Here is a 16258-nt window from a genome sequence, read left to right as displayed (position 1 = left end):
AATGCAAGGGACTTTGGATGAGTCAGGGGCAGCTGAGCATTTGCCTCTGGACTGAGTCTGTGCACCTCAGACCAAGCTTCCTGTACCTCAGTCTAGTGCATTTTGAACTATGGACTTGAGCTGAGGAAATTCCAAACTTTTCAGGGTGTACCACCCTGGGATTCATTTGTATGGGCCTGGTCTCAACTAGGAATGAACTCAGGTATGCTGCATGTCAACTGACAGCACTTTCTTGAGTTTTTTTCATAATGTACTGTCTTAGGATCCAGAACTCCCAGAACCCCAGACCTCAGACTCTCTTTCTCTCCATAGACTAGACCGTGACACTCTGTTGTGGAAGATTCATAGGGTTGTACTGGTGAATTAGTACATAGATTTCAATTGGTCTCAAGCAACTGGGACCAGTGCGCTCAAGCCTCTCAGTGTCCTCCACTTTTCATCTGCATCTTTATTTCAAGTTAGACCCTGTAACATTATTTCAAGTTAGACCCTGTAACTTTGCAATTGAGGTTCCAGAGTCTATTTGGTTTCAGGAAGTTAATCTGATCCCTGGTAACATAATTAGAAGAGTTCCCCTTATCATCTATGTACACAGTGTTGTTACTTCTCCCCTCCGCAAAAAACAAACAAACAAACAAACAAACAAACAAACAAACAAACAAACAAACAAGGAGAAAACCACGTCCATAGGTGTAAAACTATATAAAGACACTATACACAAGTACATACACAGAAAAAAGGTGGATGATGTATAAAAAGAGAAAAGTGGGGAGGATGTTAAGGGGATCACCAGTCCCAAACTTTGATCAGCCAGGTCTTGACGTCAGGGGTCCAGGTCCTAGATTTAGTGATCCAAGGGTGCTGCTCGAGTAGGATTTTAGGGCCTGGTCTTTGGTTAGGATTCTTATCCAGACTGTACAACGAGGGGGGGGGGGGGGGGGATTGATGAGCGAAAGATGTGACAATGCGAAAGAGAAGAGCAAGGAAAGGACGGACCAAGTCTTGATGAAGTGTTGCAAGCTTTTCGTCCAGACGATCCCTTCCTCTTCGTTCATCGATGGCATCTCAAAAGTCACGACCGTCTGGAGTAACTCGAACGGCTGTAAAGGCGTCGCCGATCCGTCCTCGTGCATGTTCACTAACGGGAACCGGTTCATGGCTAGTTCCAATAGCGTTAGGCCTAGGGACCAGACGTCGGACGTGATCGAATATGTCTCCCCGCGGATCCGTTCGGGCTGTGTATTGAAAATCAACAGGTGAATTGCGCTCTGCATGAGTTTTGTGTGTTCTGGGAGACAAGAGAAGGGAATGGAGGAGAGAAGGACGGACAGCCATGTAAGCAGACGTGCCCATGAAAGTGCCAGCCATCGAGCCGATCAGTTCACCGGAGACGCCGAGATCGCAGATCTTGATCAGGCCGTCTCTGGTGACAAGGATATTAGAGGGCTTGATATCCCGATGGATGATATGTCTAGTGTGCAGATAGCTCAGCCCGGAGAGCACTGATTCGGCTACCTTGCCTAGGATCTTCTCCCCGATTCTTCCCTTCCGATGCTTGATTCTCTTGTAGATCGCCTCTAATGATCCTCCCTCACAGTATTCCATTAGGATGGCTATCTGGGTATTATTCTGTTCAGTTTTTGTATTTTTTGTGGAGGGTTCAAAAATGAAATCAAGCTCAGTTTCTTAACTGTTTCGAGAATGATGTAGTTTCTGACGAGCGCAATTTCTGCCCAAGAACCAATCAACCAACCTCTTCCAAAAATGCGCCATAGTATTTAACGATTGAAGGCGATTCTCCATCAGCGACTTCTCTATTGAAAGCGAGTTCTCTCAAGATCTGTCGATGAAGAGAAGGGTTTGGCGAGGTAGGGATTGTCTGGGAGGATGAATGTGTCAGCTGACAGTTCAAAGAGAGATAGAGAGAGAACAACAAACCTTCTTAGCCATGTACAAGCCAGAAGGCCGGTGTAGTACTTTCCTAACCTCACCCCCCGCGCCTTCACCAAGCGAGTTCAAGACCTCTAGATCAGATGGTTCGAATTCGATTTCCTCAAATCCTTGATCCTCTGAGAAATCTTCCGAATGATCGTGGTGGTCTGTGGATTGATGTACTGGATGGATGGTAGTGTTTGCAGGGTCATGATTGGTTGCTCGGGTAGTTGTCGAAGGTACTGAGGATAACGAGGAGGATGTGGAGGGTGTTGATGTTGGTGCGGATAGATTGTCTGTGCTTCCGGAGGGGACGGTTAGTGAGTTTGAGGAGTTGGGGTCAACGAGCTTGTGGGTCTTGTTGATCGTCTCCGCTGTTCTTGGTCTTCGGGCGGAGATGGGTCTGATGACAGAGGTCGAGCTACCGGAGCGAGTCCTGTTCGAGCAGGGTCTTCCGTCCTGGACGATCGGATTGAGGCTGGTGGAGCTGATGCCGTTCATGGCCGCCTGGATATCTTCGATGATCTTCTGGGGGTCGTTGAGCTTGCCGCCGTCCTCAGCGAGTGGGTCGAAGGTGGATGAGAAGGTGGTCGGGTAGACGCTTGCGCCGATCGACCGGTTGCTTGTGCTCGAGGGGGAGTGAGCCGGCTGGTCATGGCCGCCAATCGAGCTGGATATGGAGTTCTGGGAGCGATGGTGGCTGACTTGGCTGCTGACGGAGAGGTTCCTGTTGCGGGAGACGGATGAGACGGAGGCGATGGTCAGCGGCGGTCTGCGGGAGCCGGGGCGGGACGAGGAGGCGGGTGGGGATGAGGAGCTTGAGGCGGCGGCGGCTGCTGGCTGGCTGGGCTCGGCTGCTGGGTTGAGGTTGGGCAGGACCAGGCTGGGTTTGGTTCTGATGTTCATCGTGTGCTGGCCGGGTGGTGGGCGCTGGGTGGTGTTTTTTGTTCATGCCGGGTGTGGTGGCAACTACATACCACTTCGACCTTCGCCCTGCTGCGGCGGGCGCACCTGCTGGGCCGGCACCGTGATCTCTCCGGCAGGCGCGCGGATTCGGATATGATATCTCAGAACATTCTTATAATGCTTGGCCTTCCCAGTATTAGACCTTCGTACCTGTTTATGGAATCGAAGGGGATGGATCTTATTCATAGGCAAGCACTTTCCACCCGCTGACTGATGAATTTTCCTTGGCAAACAGCTGGTACGAGGTGCTCTCGGCCAGCAGGTCCTGGGCTACATCTTCCTAAATACTTGGGCCTTCTTCGGCTTGCAGATTATTCGGAGGAAGATTAGTCCTGCCCAGCGAGTAGTGTGCCCTGCTCCCGGGGAGGCTTCCTCCTCGGCTATCTCCTTGTTAACTTTTGTTGCAACTTTCATACCCTGTGGTACAGGCCCTTATAGCCACTTGGTGTGTTCGCTCGCCGCGTAGCACGCCGCCTCATAAAATACCTTGGATACTTTCCGAGAACGGTTTCTACCCAGCGAGCAGTGACATCCAACTCAATGCTCCCCGCCAATCTGAGGTATGAGTAAGATATTTTTCCTCAGTGGCCCGCGGGCAGGTACAAGATGTGCCCAGTACCTGATTGTCAAACAGGATTTCTCTCCGCCAAGCTGAAGTATGTCTGCGCCAACATGTCGATGGAAAATCCCACTTAGTCGGTCGGCTCTCAAGGGGTGTTCCTGTGCAGTGCGGGCTCATCTATATGCGACACGGGTACGTCCAGAAGCGTCCTTTTTCCTTTACCGTTTGTTTCCAAACTTGTAAGAAGATAATCTAAACAACTTTTTTAATAGATACTTATGCCCACATTCTATAATAAAAATTCAAGAAATAATGAGCACTGGTAGTTAGTATATCTTTGAATTCCTCCCATGTCGGAATTCGCCGTGGTTCTGGAAGATCAGGCATTCGATTAAAGACCGTCGGCCTTCTGTTTTCCATCTCTTCCAATAATTCATTCAACGGGTATCCTTTGTCAACCCAAATCAACTCTTCGCCCATCCGGTATTCAGCGCCACGGACAATCTTCAAGTAGTTTGTACCCATCTTCCGAGCCAGTATTTCCGTTGAAAGCGGGTTCATTTGGGGTTTCCGATCCGAAATAAGTTGACTCAGTCGGCGAAGTCGTTCCTCGTATAAACCTTCAGGCAACCGGGAGAGCCATGCCCGCTCTGAAGACTCGATCCATGGTAGTGGTCGATTGGTGTCCGTCATCACTTCGAGTAAAAGAGCGTATGCCGAGTCGATCGAAAGCCTTCCAAAACCTCGACCAACCAGGAACTTGGCCCCGAATTGTAGCGAGTCGCCTACTTTGAGAATCGTCGTAATGTCCAAACCAAACAATTTGCTTTCATCATTCAGATAATAGTCTTCCCACCAGGAGAATGGGTTAGTTCTATGCGCAAGATATGATCGCATGTTGATCTGCCGATCCATTTCAGCATTGCCCCATGTGTCCACGCAATAAGGTTTCGCCTCCCATATCTCTTTGCTTGATCTTGCCAATGTACTAGATATCGGAATTTCTCGGACTTTCCAAGGGTCAGAAGACAAGCCATACAGGTCTTCAAAAGAAATGGAAAGCTTTCGACTCTTGGTTTTACCGCCATACCATAACTCGCGGACCGCAGCCCACTCACGGGAGATTGTGTGACTGAGAATCTGACGTCGAAGGGCAATAAGTCTCCGGGTACCCTCGAAGGTTCCTATTTCATCCCTGATGCTACTTTCAGCTGATTTATATCCGCTGCTGTCCTTTCTCCAGAGTGAACGAAGTATGTCGTAATCATCCTTTGTAATGAATCCCACTTGTACATGTGTCGAGCGATTTTCAACGCGGAAGAATCGTCTCAGAGGTAGCATTGGACCCAAATGAACACCACCTTTCACATTATTTTTAGGGCTTCGACGACTCTCTGAATTCTTCCATCCAATGATGTCTCCAAAAGCGCTTTCAAGTGAAATGATGCCATGGCAACTTCTTGTCTGATTGGGATCATCAGTTGTGAAGCTTGGGGGTGAATGCAAGAGCTTGCTATTTGCATGTGCCTTAAGATTTTCTGGGGCCATTGATGAGCTTTGTGGTTCCAAACTTGAGTCTCTGAGTGCCTTGATTTCTGGAGTGATCTTATTCAGTGGGTTGTCTTTTCTTTGGGTGAGACTGAACATCAGCCTAGATATTTTGGTAGGCCTTCTCTCGCTCAAACCCATTGGCGGAATGGATTGTGTTGGAATGAGATTTGATGTTGAAATATGGTGATATTTCAATTGAGCAGGATGTCTGTTTGTTTTTGATGCAACAATTAGTCATTGATTTGGTCAAAACGTTTGCAATAAATCAATAGACTCACTGAGGGCTGTGGGCAGGTATTGATGAACCTTTCAGAGTGTTGTTTATGTCTTGGGATGTTTCCTCTTTTCTCTCTGATGTAAGCTGGTCAAGCTGTTTCTGAAGTGTTTCAATAGCCTGAGTATTTGGAATCCTGATTGGTTCAGGACCATTGATTGGATCTTGTATGTGCTCTTTTACAGTTAAAGTTTTCAACAACACAGATTCCAGAGAATCAGCAGGAGAATGAGTAATTTGGCTTGCTTGCAAGGGTATGGTTTTAATTCCTGAATCTGATTTGATGATTTGGGCAAAGACTGGCAATGGTGATTTGGGTAAGTTAGAAAGACCTTCATTATTCAAGGCTGAAATTCTATCAGGGTTGGTAGAAGTTTTTGAGTGATGTTTAGGCTCTTGGACAGAATTTTGTGGCAGTAAAGATTTTTGAGTGGCTGTGGAGCTTGATTTTCCAGCTAAAGGATGCACTCTCTCATGGATAAGTTTTGTTAAGCTATCCCTAGGATCCTTAGAAACAACTTTTATCTTATTTCTTTCATGTTTTTCATTTGATTTTGTGGAGACCTCTTTCTTGGCTTGTTGAAAAAGCCAGCCGCTAGAAGCGTGTAGTTGTTTGGTCTTGCGGGGCGTCGCTGGCTGGATTGGGGTTTGAGGAGCTGAGTCTATACTTATTGGTTGCACTATTCCCATCAGAATTCGTGTTTTTTCTTTGGCCTGGGGGTCATCTTGGTCCAAGATACTCCGAGAGGGTTGCAAAGGTTCTGTGCCTGTTCCTTTTGACTGTCCCAATAATTGTGATGGCCTTTGACGCGGTGATCCCTTTACTTTATCACCTTTCTGTTTCAACGTAAGAGATACCGTAGGCTGAGAGATTTGGGGTGAATCAATATTTTCATTCAAACCGTGAGACTTTGCGAGTGGAAATTGTTGATCAGATTTCCGGAGATATTCCTGCTTTTGTTGTCTTATGTGGTTTGGAGCTGCTTCCTCATCTTTGATTTCTTGTTGGCGTGGATGAATTGATTGTCCTCGCTGTGCGGCATTACTTTCTTCAGACAAAGGCGTCAGGCTCGGATACTCAATTTCATACCCGCGCGGGGGCTGTTCTGGGGTGCTCTTCGAGTCGGTAGCTTTAGAACTCATGCGCATCTTCTTGTTCAATTTTTTCTGACGCTTTGCTCTCCAAATTCGATCACCCGGAGTTTTTACACGAAGGTGTTCCTGTGAAAGAATGTCGGATACTGATGAGCACTCCGTGTGACTTGAGGCTGAAGTTTCATCTAGCCGATCTGCGTTTTCTTCAAGCCCGCCGACCTTGGGATTTTTCGAGAGGCATTCTTTGGAGCCATGCTTTGAGAGAATTTAGGAGTTGCAAAAGAAGATGTTATCCCAATGCTTGCCCCGCAAAGCAGAGCGGAATCGTACGATGATAAGGCAAGACAAACAAGAAACACAACTTACAGGCGAATTGGACCCGGGCCGCTTGTTGTAAGCCACTGCAGAGGGGATAACAACCCCAAATGTTTTGATGAAATTCTTGACTTTCATAAAGCGGTCAGGATCCATCTCAAGGCCACAATTTGTTGATGATCGGATCTCAGTGGTTTTTTTTGGTCCAAAGGGAACCTTTGACGGGATGACTGGATTGTCTTTAGGCTTTTGCGGATCTTTTACCTGATTTCCGATTTTGGCTTGGTTCTGAATGCTATCGTGGATTTGAAAGTCATCCTCGTCTTTTTGATACCTTATTTTTTGGTATTTTTTTCAAAGATATATTTATGTCAATTCAGAAACGGGAGGTGCCGGAGCTTCTCGTAATATGTGTATAAGCATTGAAGTTGCTCACCCTGGTGTAAATGGCACACAGTTGAGGATTCTTTGTGCCAGCTCAGGATTGAACAATTTCTGCATTGATATCTGGTGTCTCATGTGCATTGAAGAGCCCCTGGGTGTAACCACCGTCGTGGGGCTAGATGGGAGGGATACAATTGTGGCCGAGTAATAATTGGATAAATCTCCAGGACAGGTGCTCTCGTGATAGCCAGCCGGCGAAGAGGGCTCCTGTAAGTAGAATCGATCATCATTGAAGTGGGGAGAGTATGTTCGCTGAGCAGCATTGCTTAGCTCGTTGGTAGATGGTGGAGTTGTCGGGATGGCCGGACCTTGCTCAAGGGCAGTTCCTATAAGGTCGGTCGTGATTGCCTCTTGGGATCCGGGAATCACGCCCTTGAGATCGACAAAGGCCAACAGGCCACAAAAGATGGATCGTAAAGAGTTCCGCTGAGGCAAGTGTATCATAGCAGCTGAGAACCAGAGTGAGCGGCTGTGACGGAAGCAAACTTGACTTGAGGGAGCGCTCGTGATCAGCCATGATCTCACGAGGAATATACGGAGGTTTTCCCTACAGTGTAACTGGGACGTGTATCAGGTGTGAGTAGGCAAAAGGAGAAGTATTTATGAAGATTCATCAACATGTCAAGACCTGTATCCAACAGGGCGTAGAACACCTCAGAGCTGGCTGGTCGAACCCGCTCGTTTGACCGGTTTCTGATGGTGTCTTCTGGTGTTTCGATTCATGAAAGGTCTCCGGAGTCCCGGGCTTACATACTAGGTCACACTTGAAATTTGTCAGGACGTGCTATGTAGGGTCTTCTTCATAGTATCGCAGGGTGACCCGAGTAACTAAGCCTGCGTCTCCGAAAGGACCTTATACACCACGGACGCACTTCGTTGCGTCTTTTCCGAACGCCGTTCGAAGTGACGGAAAATTATCGAAAGAAATTCTAAGTGGCCCCACTTGTTGGGATTTCGAATACTCCTCGATTTTTTTCCCAATTTTTGGGAAATAATTCGAGGAATAATCGAGTGGAAACTCAATCCGGCAAATATCCGGGATATCCGCCGGATTTGCCGGAGAAACTCCGGTGAAAACCTTATTCAACTGCCATTCGAAACTCATTTGATTGCCCTCCGAACCGCTTTCGAGGCCATTTTGATTCCACTTCGACTATCATCCTCAGCCACCGACAATCGAACAGAATTCAAACATCGCCAGAAATATTCGTTCAAAAATCGATCATCGCCAGCAGGATATGAACTCAAGTCAAGCATCCAACATGGATATCTCCCCCATTGCGATTCGTCTCCGCATCGCAAACTCGCCCTCCCAGCTTGCCTCCGACCCACCTTGCACGTTATGGAAAACCGGGAACCTACACCACCGGGCCTGTTTCTGACATCCCAGACCGTTGTTGCAACAGTCTGGTTCAGCAGACATGTTCCCAACGGGCCTGCATTGTCTATGTCAAGCGACCCGTCAAGCATGCGGAGGTCTGACCGCTGCAACAACGGATGGAAATAATCCGTTGTGCAGACGAGTTTTCAACGCAAAGACAACGTTTGGTGTCTTGATGAAGACTCTGACCCCAGGAATCAAACCCAGGACCTTCCTGGGGACCTACATAGGTTGCAATTCCGGGTGTGCACTCCAACCAATTGCCCATGTTGCTTGCTGATTGCACCATGCCCTGTGCCCTCGTGATCACAGATTGCCCTGCGGGGACCAGCGAACCACCATGCCTTGGTCCCGAGGTGTGGCACCCCCTTTTGCACGCTCAGACGCCCCGCCCGACCAATTGCAAACCGTGGTCCCACCAATAAACCAACGGTCTGGTGGGCCCAACGTTCATCAGAATGACATGAGTGCCATGTTTTAACGGAAACCGCTGCAGGCGGCCCCTCCGAAGGCAAACCGGTGGGAGAACATTGTCCCATCGGTGAATTGCACCCGTGGTGTAGCTCACACCACGACGACGGAGGAGGAGAAAACCAGAGTGGTATCTCCCAAAACGTAAGTTAACTCCCTCCCATCTTGGCCCTGATATTGATAACCATTTGGGCCATGCACTGATGGCTCGCACCACCCGGCTCAGGCCCAATTGCAGCCTCGCCGCAATGAGGCTCCGGCCCCTCTCCCAGGCGACAATGACGGACTCTCAGGCGACGATGACAGACCCCCTCCCCCGTGGCGCCTGGTACCTCGGAAGCGCAAGTCTACCATCGAGAGGCTTCAGGCACTCTGCCCGGACATGTTCAACCCGTCACGTGCCGAGGCCAAAGATTGCAAGCCGTTGCCGTCTTTACTTGTCGACCAACTTCAGTCATCAGGCTCTTCAACCCCGCCAAACCCGAAGCGCGCAAAGTCAAGCTCCAGTTCCCCCCCCTCTGATGGTGACCTCACAATGGAGGCCTATCTCGACCTCTGCCACATCCAGCCCGGCGACTCCCACACTCATGCGGCGATTGAGAGGCACTCCCTCTACCACTGGTCAATCTTCAAGACCACCTCGATCCGAAGGCTCTGCAAACTGGGGATCTGCTATGGCCCGGCAGTCTTGCTCAAGGGCGGGGTCCACGAAGCCATGAAGAGACTGCACCAGGATTAACATTCCCAATCCTGTCCTGGAAATCCCTTGTTCTGCACATGCCTTGCTCCCCCCCCCTCCCCTGTTCATCCTCCATTGGCGATGTTTTTTTTCTTGCTTACACCACGGGCGCAATTCACCGATGGGACAATGTTCTCCCACTGATTTGGCTTCGGAGGGGCCGCCTGCAGCGGCTTCCGTTAAAACATGGCACTCATGTCATTCTGATAAACGTTGGGCCCACCAGACCGTTGGTTTATTGGTGGGACCGCGGTTTGCAATCGGTCGGGCGGGGAATCTGAGCGCGCAAAAAGGGGACACAACTCAGGACTGAGGCATAGTGGTTCGCCGGTACCCGCAGGGGGGGCACAGGGCATGGTGCAATTAGCAAACACCATGCACAATCGGTTGAAGTGAGCAACCGGAATTGCGACATATGTAGGTCCCCATGAAGGTCCTGGGTTCGATTCCTGGGGTCAGAGTCTTCATCAAGACACCAAACATTGTCTTTGCGTTGAAAACTCGTCTGCACAACGGATTATTTCCATCCGTTGTTGCAGCGGTCAGACCTCCGCATGCTCGACGGGTCGCTTGACATAGACGATGCAGGCCCGTTGGGAACATGTCTGCTGAACCAGACCGTTGCAGCAACGGTCTGGGATGTCAGAAACAGGCCCGGTGGTGTATCTTACACTTCCACCTATCTTTTCCAGGCTTGTCCTGAATTTTATTTTCTGCTACTGGTCAGAAAACTTTGTGTTGTATGCTGCTGCATTCTTTATCTTATTCTCCAGATAATTTTATATGATTTCTTGGGTGCTTCCTTAAAAATAGATATGATAAATTTTGCTTATCATATCTCTGCCAACTTAAGTCTGAAGAGTAACTCTGAGTCAATTCAACACCATCATGCAGTATAATCTGGTGACAAGTTGAACATGCTTTAAAATATACACAGGTGTAAGGTAAAATTGTAAGGTAAAATATAAGGCCAAACAGCCTCCACAGGGGTAGGGTAAGAGAAATAAAAACAGTAAAACATTTACACAAGTACCAAAGATTTTTTTTCATAATTTGCTGATTTCACACACAATAACAATAACTACCAGCTTGGATTCACATCTAATTGCTTGGATTCACATCTAATCACTGACGTCATCACCATCATTTTCTCCTTGCCACTTCTGAAGTCCCTCGGTCAATGCTTGCATCATCTGTGATCCAGTAACAACCATGTGCCGCAATCCTGATAGCTGGCGGTGGCGTTGAGCCTCGTGATGTGCAAATGCATTCAACAGATAACTATTGTGATTAGTGTGTTGGATGTGATAACAGACAGATGTGCCGTCTTGTCGCTTGTTCACTGGCACAGCTGCCTCCACTGCAGCACACCCTCCTTCAATGCAATTATGCTGTATGTTGAGGCAACACTTAATCCACTGATCAAATGATTTTGCTGTCAATTTTCCTGGTGACATAATGTTTGAGGTTTATGTATAATTTACTTACTGGGACAGGTACAATAGCATAGCTGGACCTCTTCTGCAGTGTAGGCATTCAGGTATGACAATTGATGTGTCCTCTCTGACATTCCACACGTCTCACATAATAGTGATTCCCTGGGGTGACCTCCCACAACTATTGGACACATGCAATAACTTCAACTTGATTTGGACCCCCTTGCTCCTATTCACACAAAATTAGGTTGTCAGTGCATTTTTGTATGATAGCATAATTAAAATTTTCCTGTGGTTAGCATACCAAATAAAACATCCCCTTGTGAATTGTTTCCTTGGCATTCAGATGGATAGTAGATACTTGTCTAACACTGCTGTTTGGGTTGAGTCTTGCAGTAGTTCAAGTTCTGCCTCTGGGATATTTGGTTTATTTGAGTGTAAGCAGGGGTATGATTTCATGGTGTTGACTAAGGTGGAGTTGTACCCAAATAATTTTTGGATCATGACATTTGATTTAAATATGTTGGTAACATTAGGTTTGGCTTGAAAGTATTCCCCTGTCTTGGAATCATGAAGGTAGGCGCCAGAGTATAATAGCCTCTCAATGTGATAGTTGCTGAAAGTCAGGGCTAAATCGTGACTTGGTGCTTGTCTGTTGGAATGGATTGATGCAGTGCGGACTATTCCGTTATAACTTTCAAATTTCTCAGTGGAAAATAGGATTGGGGGCCCAAATCGTCTAATTGATTGAGGTAGGTGTAACAGCATGTGGATCTTGGGTTTATTTGACCACCTGCCAGACATTTTTGATATGTGATACATGGACTCCCGTATAACCCCTTCCAGTTGTTCGATATAGGTTTCCATGTCAGGAATGACTGTCTGAAAAACCATACTTGACATAAAGCACATTGAGTACCAAAAATTCTTCATGTCTTCGGTCATGTAAGGAAACAACACAAATGCTGCAACCTGCAAGATGATTTGGAAATCTTTACCAATGAAGGGTCAATGGTGGGCCATCATGTAAGTTGCCTGAAGTTGTGGAAAGTTGAGGGCATCGGTGTTGAATGATTGCAAGCGGGCCTCCACTTCTTTCAATTTGCTCTTGGGTATCCTATTTGTCATAAGGTCAGCCATAAGATATTTGACACATCCTAGGAGTACTACATGTATTATCTCCACTGGGGTGTCATTACATCCATCAAATGATGCTAGTTCCAAATAAGAGTTGAATATTCTTGGTTGGAGTGTTCTGCAAGTTGGGCAATTCTGACCCGTTCATGGACCTTCTGAGTATGCAATTCCATCAACCTGTGTGTTATTTGGTCCTTCAATCCATACTCTGCAGTTTTCAACTTGAATTGATTCTTGGATTTTGTATAGTATAGCTCCCAAAGTTCATGAGATCAACTCTTGGTTTCATGCCACTTTCTAGCAATGGGTAAAGCTGGTAGGCCAAAAAAGGCAAGGAGGAATTCCAAACTGCACCGGTGTTCTTTTGATTGAGTACTGAGATGACACATCCTGCAAGGGTTATTGGCTTGACCTGGGTTGAATGTGCTTGTAATTTCTGCAGACATAGGTGAGTCCGCAAGGAAAGCAAGTGGGACCACCATATACAATACTTCGTGTTTCAGACCTGCATCAAATGCTATGCTACCTTGAGTTGCCAAATGTCTGTGTGGATATTATACAATGTCAGAGACAATGAAAGGAACTATACATTATGTGTTGTTCACTCACTTGATCTCTGAAACAATGGGCTCACCAATCTCCAAAGCTGAAGCAACATTGGAGGTTGCAATAAAATGACAATTGTATTCCATGTTGGTCATTTCAGGCGGCAGTCCTCCCAATGTGAAATAGTAAGAAATATGTTTGTTCCATCTCTGAGACTGGTTACCTGAAGTGTCTTTTAAGAAAAAAAAAGAAACCCCTCTCAAAAAATAGATACAAAAAAAAAGAGAGTAGAGGGTAATGGGGACATGTCGAATGATCTTTTTACGTGCCCTCTCTCTCCAGGGATTGGGTATGCAAATAGGGTCGGCCCCAATTGGGGCGCCATGTTCTGTCAAAACAACACAAAAAGGTGGGGTGATACTTGTCAAAACAAGACAAAAAGTAGGGGTGATACTATCATGTGAAGAGTTTCATTAACTGCTTACCATATAGCAAATTATCACACTTTGACATAAGCAATGATCCATCTTGATGGCGGATTTCTGAGTATAACTTGTTGAACTTCCTGACAGGAATATCAAGCAAATCTTGGTCGTTATATCCAATATTTGCCCGTATGTAGAATATCATGTTACCAGACTGATTTGGTCTGGAAAATTTGGCACGAAAACACTTGCCCCATATTTCATCTTGATACTGGTAGAAAAATATTGGCACCACAATGCGACTATCTGGGTGATCCATCAAAGTTATTGGCTCAAATATATAGTAGTGTTTGCCATTGTAAGGTGCCATTTGGACGCGGTGTTCTCGGTTAAGACTTTCACGCCACTTTTCACTTTGGTACAGAGCCCTGATGTTATTCCCTTTGGTGTCATGTGGGTAGAATTGCATATGTGGGTGAACAATGGGATTTGCCAATTCCTGGGAAATAAAATGTCAGAGGAGATAATTTGTCAGTCAATTGCAAAATCAAGCAGAAGGATGTCAGTTGACCCACATGTCCAATCAAGTCATGCAGACTCAGATAATAACATGTATTATTAAATATGGAGACATGCTTGTTGATTTTCACATCTAAAGTCTTCTGGATCATATCCCAGTTACGTTACGTTGCGTCACCAGGGGTGATTTTGACGCACTCTCCAGAGAGTGCCATACCATACCCTTTTTCCAGAACTGCACTGGATGCTTTTGGTAAAGTTAGTGTAAGAAATAATGAACAATGCTTGAACTCATCCACAGCTGTTCTGAAACTGATCTTGTATTCATCCATCAATCATCAAGAATTCATGCAGAAGTCAACTGTAAATCAATCAGAACACAGTTGAAACCACTAAAACACAATTGCCACAATCAAATCATAACTCAATTTGAACTGTTTGTTGATGGGGATGATTTCTTGGGGTTCAATTCATATTATTCACATGCTAATGAAGGTTTTTGTTGTTTTCACTTTGCTAATTTTTCCCTCATGTGTGCGCATAAAAGGTTGTTAAAAATTACAGGCTGGGCCTCTTCCAGATCAACAACATGTACACACCGGTGAGAATTATTTGAAATGCCCGGCTGAATTGGAATATTTCCCTAAAAAAAGGCAGGTATCATCTATAATTGAGCCAAAACTGTAAGGACTTGGATGAGTCCTTCACTGGAATGTCTCAGGGGCTCGGGGGACGGGCGCTGAGCCTAGGGTTTCTAGCTCCAACGGTTGGATGATGTATTTCTAGCGTCGACAGAGAGGTCGTCCAATGATTCTCTCATTAGTTTCTATCTACAACTGGATGAAGAAAGAAAAGCAAAACTCTTACCTAGCGTCAACAGAGAGGTTGTCCGATGATTCTCTGCCAAGCTAGGTAAGGGGAGGAGGGACTACGTGTAGGGCGGAAGATGAACCCGTGACAGGGGTCGTGATACCTTTGTGAAGTCTGTGCGGAGCGCGGGCTTTACAGTCTCCCCTCCTATAAAAGGAGAGGAAGAAGGAAAGGAAGAAAAAAAAGGAAGGGACCAATAAATGAACAAGAAAGGGGGGTCATAGGGAAAGGTGATTGCAGACTGCTACAAGGCGGGGCGGGGCGCTTCCGTTGCACAGATTGAGTTGTTGATACCGAATCCGGTCTTGTGGTAGTAGTCCTGGGCGTCTGAGGTTGCCAAGGTAGACAAGGTGCCGGGGAAGACGGACGGCGAGGACTGGTTGAGCAGAGAAGGAACATAGGTGTTGATGAGTGCATCGGAATGGCAACCGCAATAGGGAGACGAGTGTGTAACTGGTGTGGTGAGGTGTGAGATTTGCATAAGAAAGCGCTAAGTTGATGTCCTATATTGCGGACACAACCACGTAAGCAACGTCCATTGTGAAATTGGTGAAGTGGGCGGGCGGGAGAAAGAGAGGGGGGAACCCACTTGGTCTTGTCCACTAATAAATGTCCAAGACAATCTTCATTGAAGGCGGGGTCCGCGTGATCTTCTCCAGAAACAGTGGCTGTTGCGAGGCCACAATCCTCATAGTAGACGGGGTTCTCAGTGGTGTCGTTAATGAAGTCAGCGTCGGACAAGGGGTGACACTCGTTTTCCACGATTTCGTCAAGGGTGAGGCCCGCAAGCGCATTCAATTGAACAGCTCCATCAACCTCAGAGTACAGCGCAATAGCACTTGCAGACAGGGCAGGGCACTCGTTAGCTTCGTCGGTTAAGGTCGCTACCCCCGCTGGCCGTCCCAAGGGTCGACCCGGCGCGGAGGACGGAGGTCTAGGTGGTGGTTGAGGGCTGTTCCAAGCCCGGGTTGCTGAGTAGTTGGGAGGTTTAGGGGGAGTGACAAACAAGTCGGGGATCATAACGCGGTTCTGATCGCAAGGACCCGGACAGGTGCCTGCCGCATTTCCGCAGGTCTTCTTACAGAAGTGACATCTGCCTACCGAATTGAGGTAGGTGTGGATGCGCCACATGATATCAGGGTCGTTGCAGTCGTAGGGTGGGAGAGCTGCATTGGTAGGGCTGAAACGGTGTTGTGGGAGGTTTTCATAGAATAAGCTGCAGCGCTGCTCAAAAGCGCTGTAATTGAAGTCGGGAGAGTCGAGGAGTTGCCACTCCTTGACCTTTGCCTTGAGGTCTGGAGGCATACAATAGACCACCAGCTCTGCCAAGGCATGGTCAGATAGCGCTCTTTTTATCGAAATTGAACATACTCTGTAGCGTACGGGCCCGGGTGCTGTAGGTGGCGAAAGACTCGGTTTCCGACATTGCAATATGTTGGATCTTCTCCTTGAGATCACTTCTCCAAGACTGCGGGAGGGCATATTCGAAAAGTCTGGTCTTGAAGTCAGACCAAGGTTTACCCATGTAGTTGTTGACCTTGGTGGCGTAAAAGGCAAGAAGATTAGTCTCCTCGAGGAGGCCGCTGATGACGTGC

At 47.2% G+C, this 16258-nt stretch overlaps 1 protein-coding gene across 1 annotated transcript; it reads right to left on the bottom strand.

Annotated features, from left to right (window-relative positions):
• Positions 1-786: 786 nt before the first annotated feature.
• PtA15_10A520 (uncharacterized protein) lies at positions 787-7583 on the bottom strand (the record flags this gene model as incomplete). The annotated part of the gene is made up of 9 exons (XM_053160704.1): positions 787-913; positions 997-1235; positions 1330-1629; positions 1754-1879; positions 1939-2659; positions 3747-5219; positions 5290-6635; positions 6747-7029; positions 7132-7583. The coding sequence occupies 9 exons, from the start codon at positions 7581-7583 to the stop codon at positions 787-789; spliced, it is 5067 nt and encodes a 1688-aa protein (XP_053024651.1).
• Positions 7584-16258: the final 8675 nt, after the last annotated feature.

The sequence above is a fragment of the Puccinia triticina genome, chromosome 10A, assembly GCF_026914185.1.
Source record: "Puccinia triticina chromosome 10A, complete sequence".
In the NCBI taxonomy this organism is placed as follows: Eukaryota; Fungi; Basidiomycota; class Pucciniomycetes; order Pucciniales; family Pucciniaceae; genus Puccinia; species Puccinia triticina.
The sequence above is the reverse complement of the archived record's forward strand: the minus strand, read 5'-3'. Positions and strand labels throughout refer to the sequence as shown.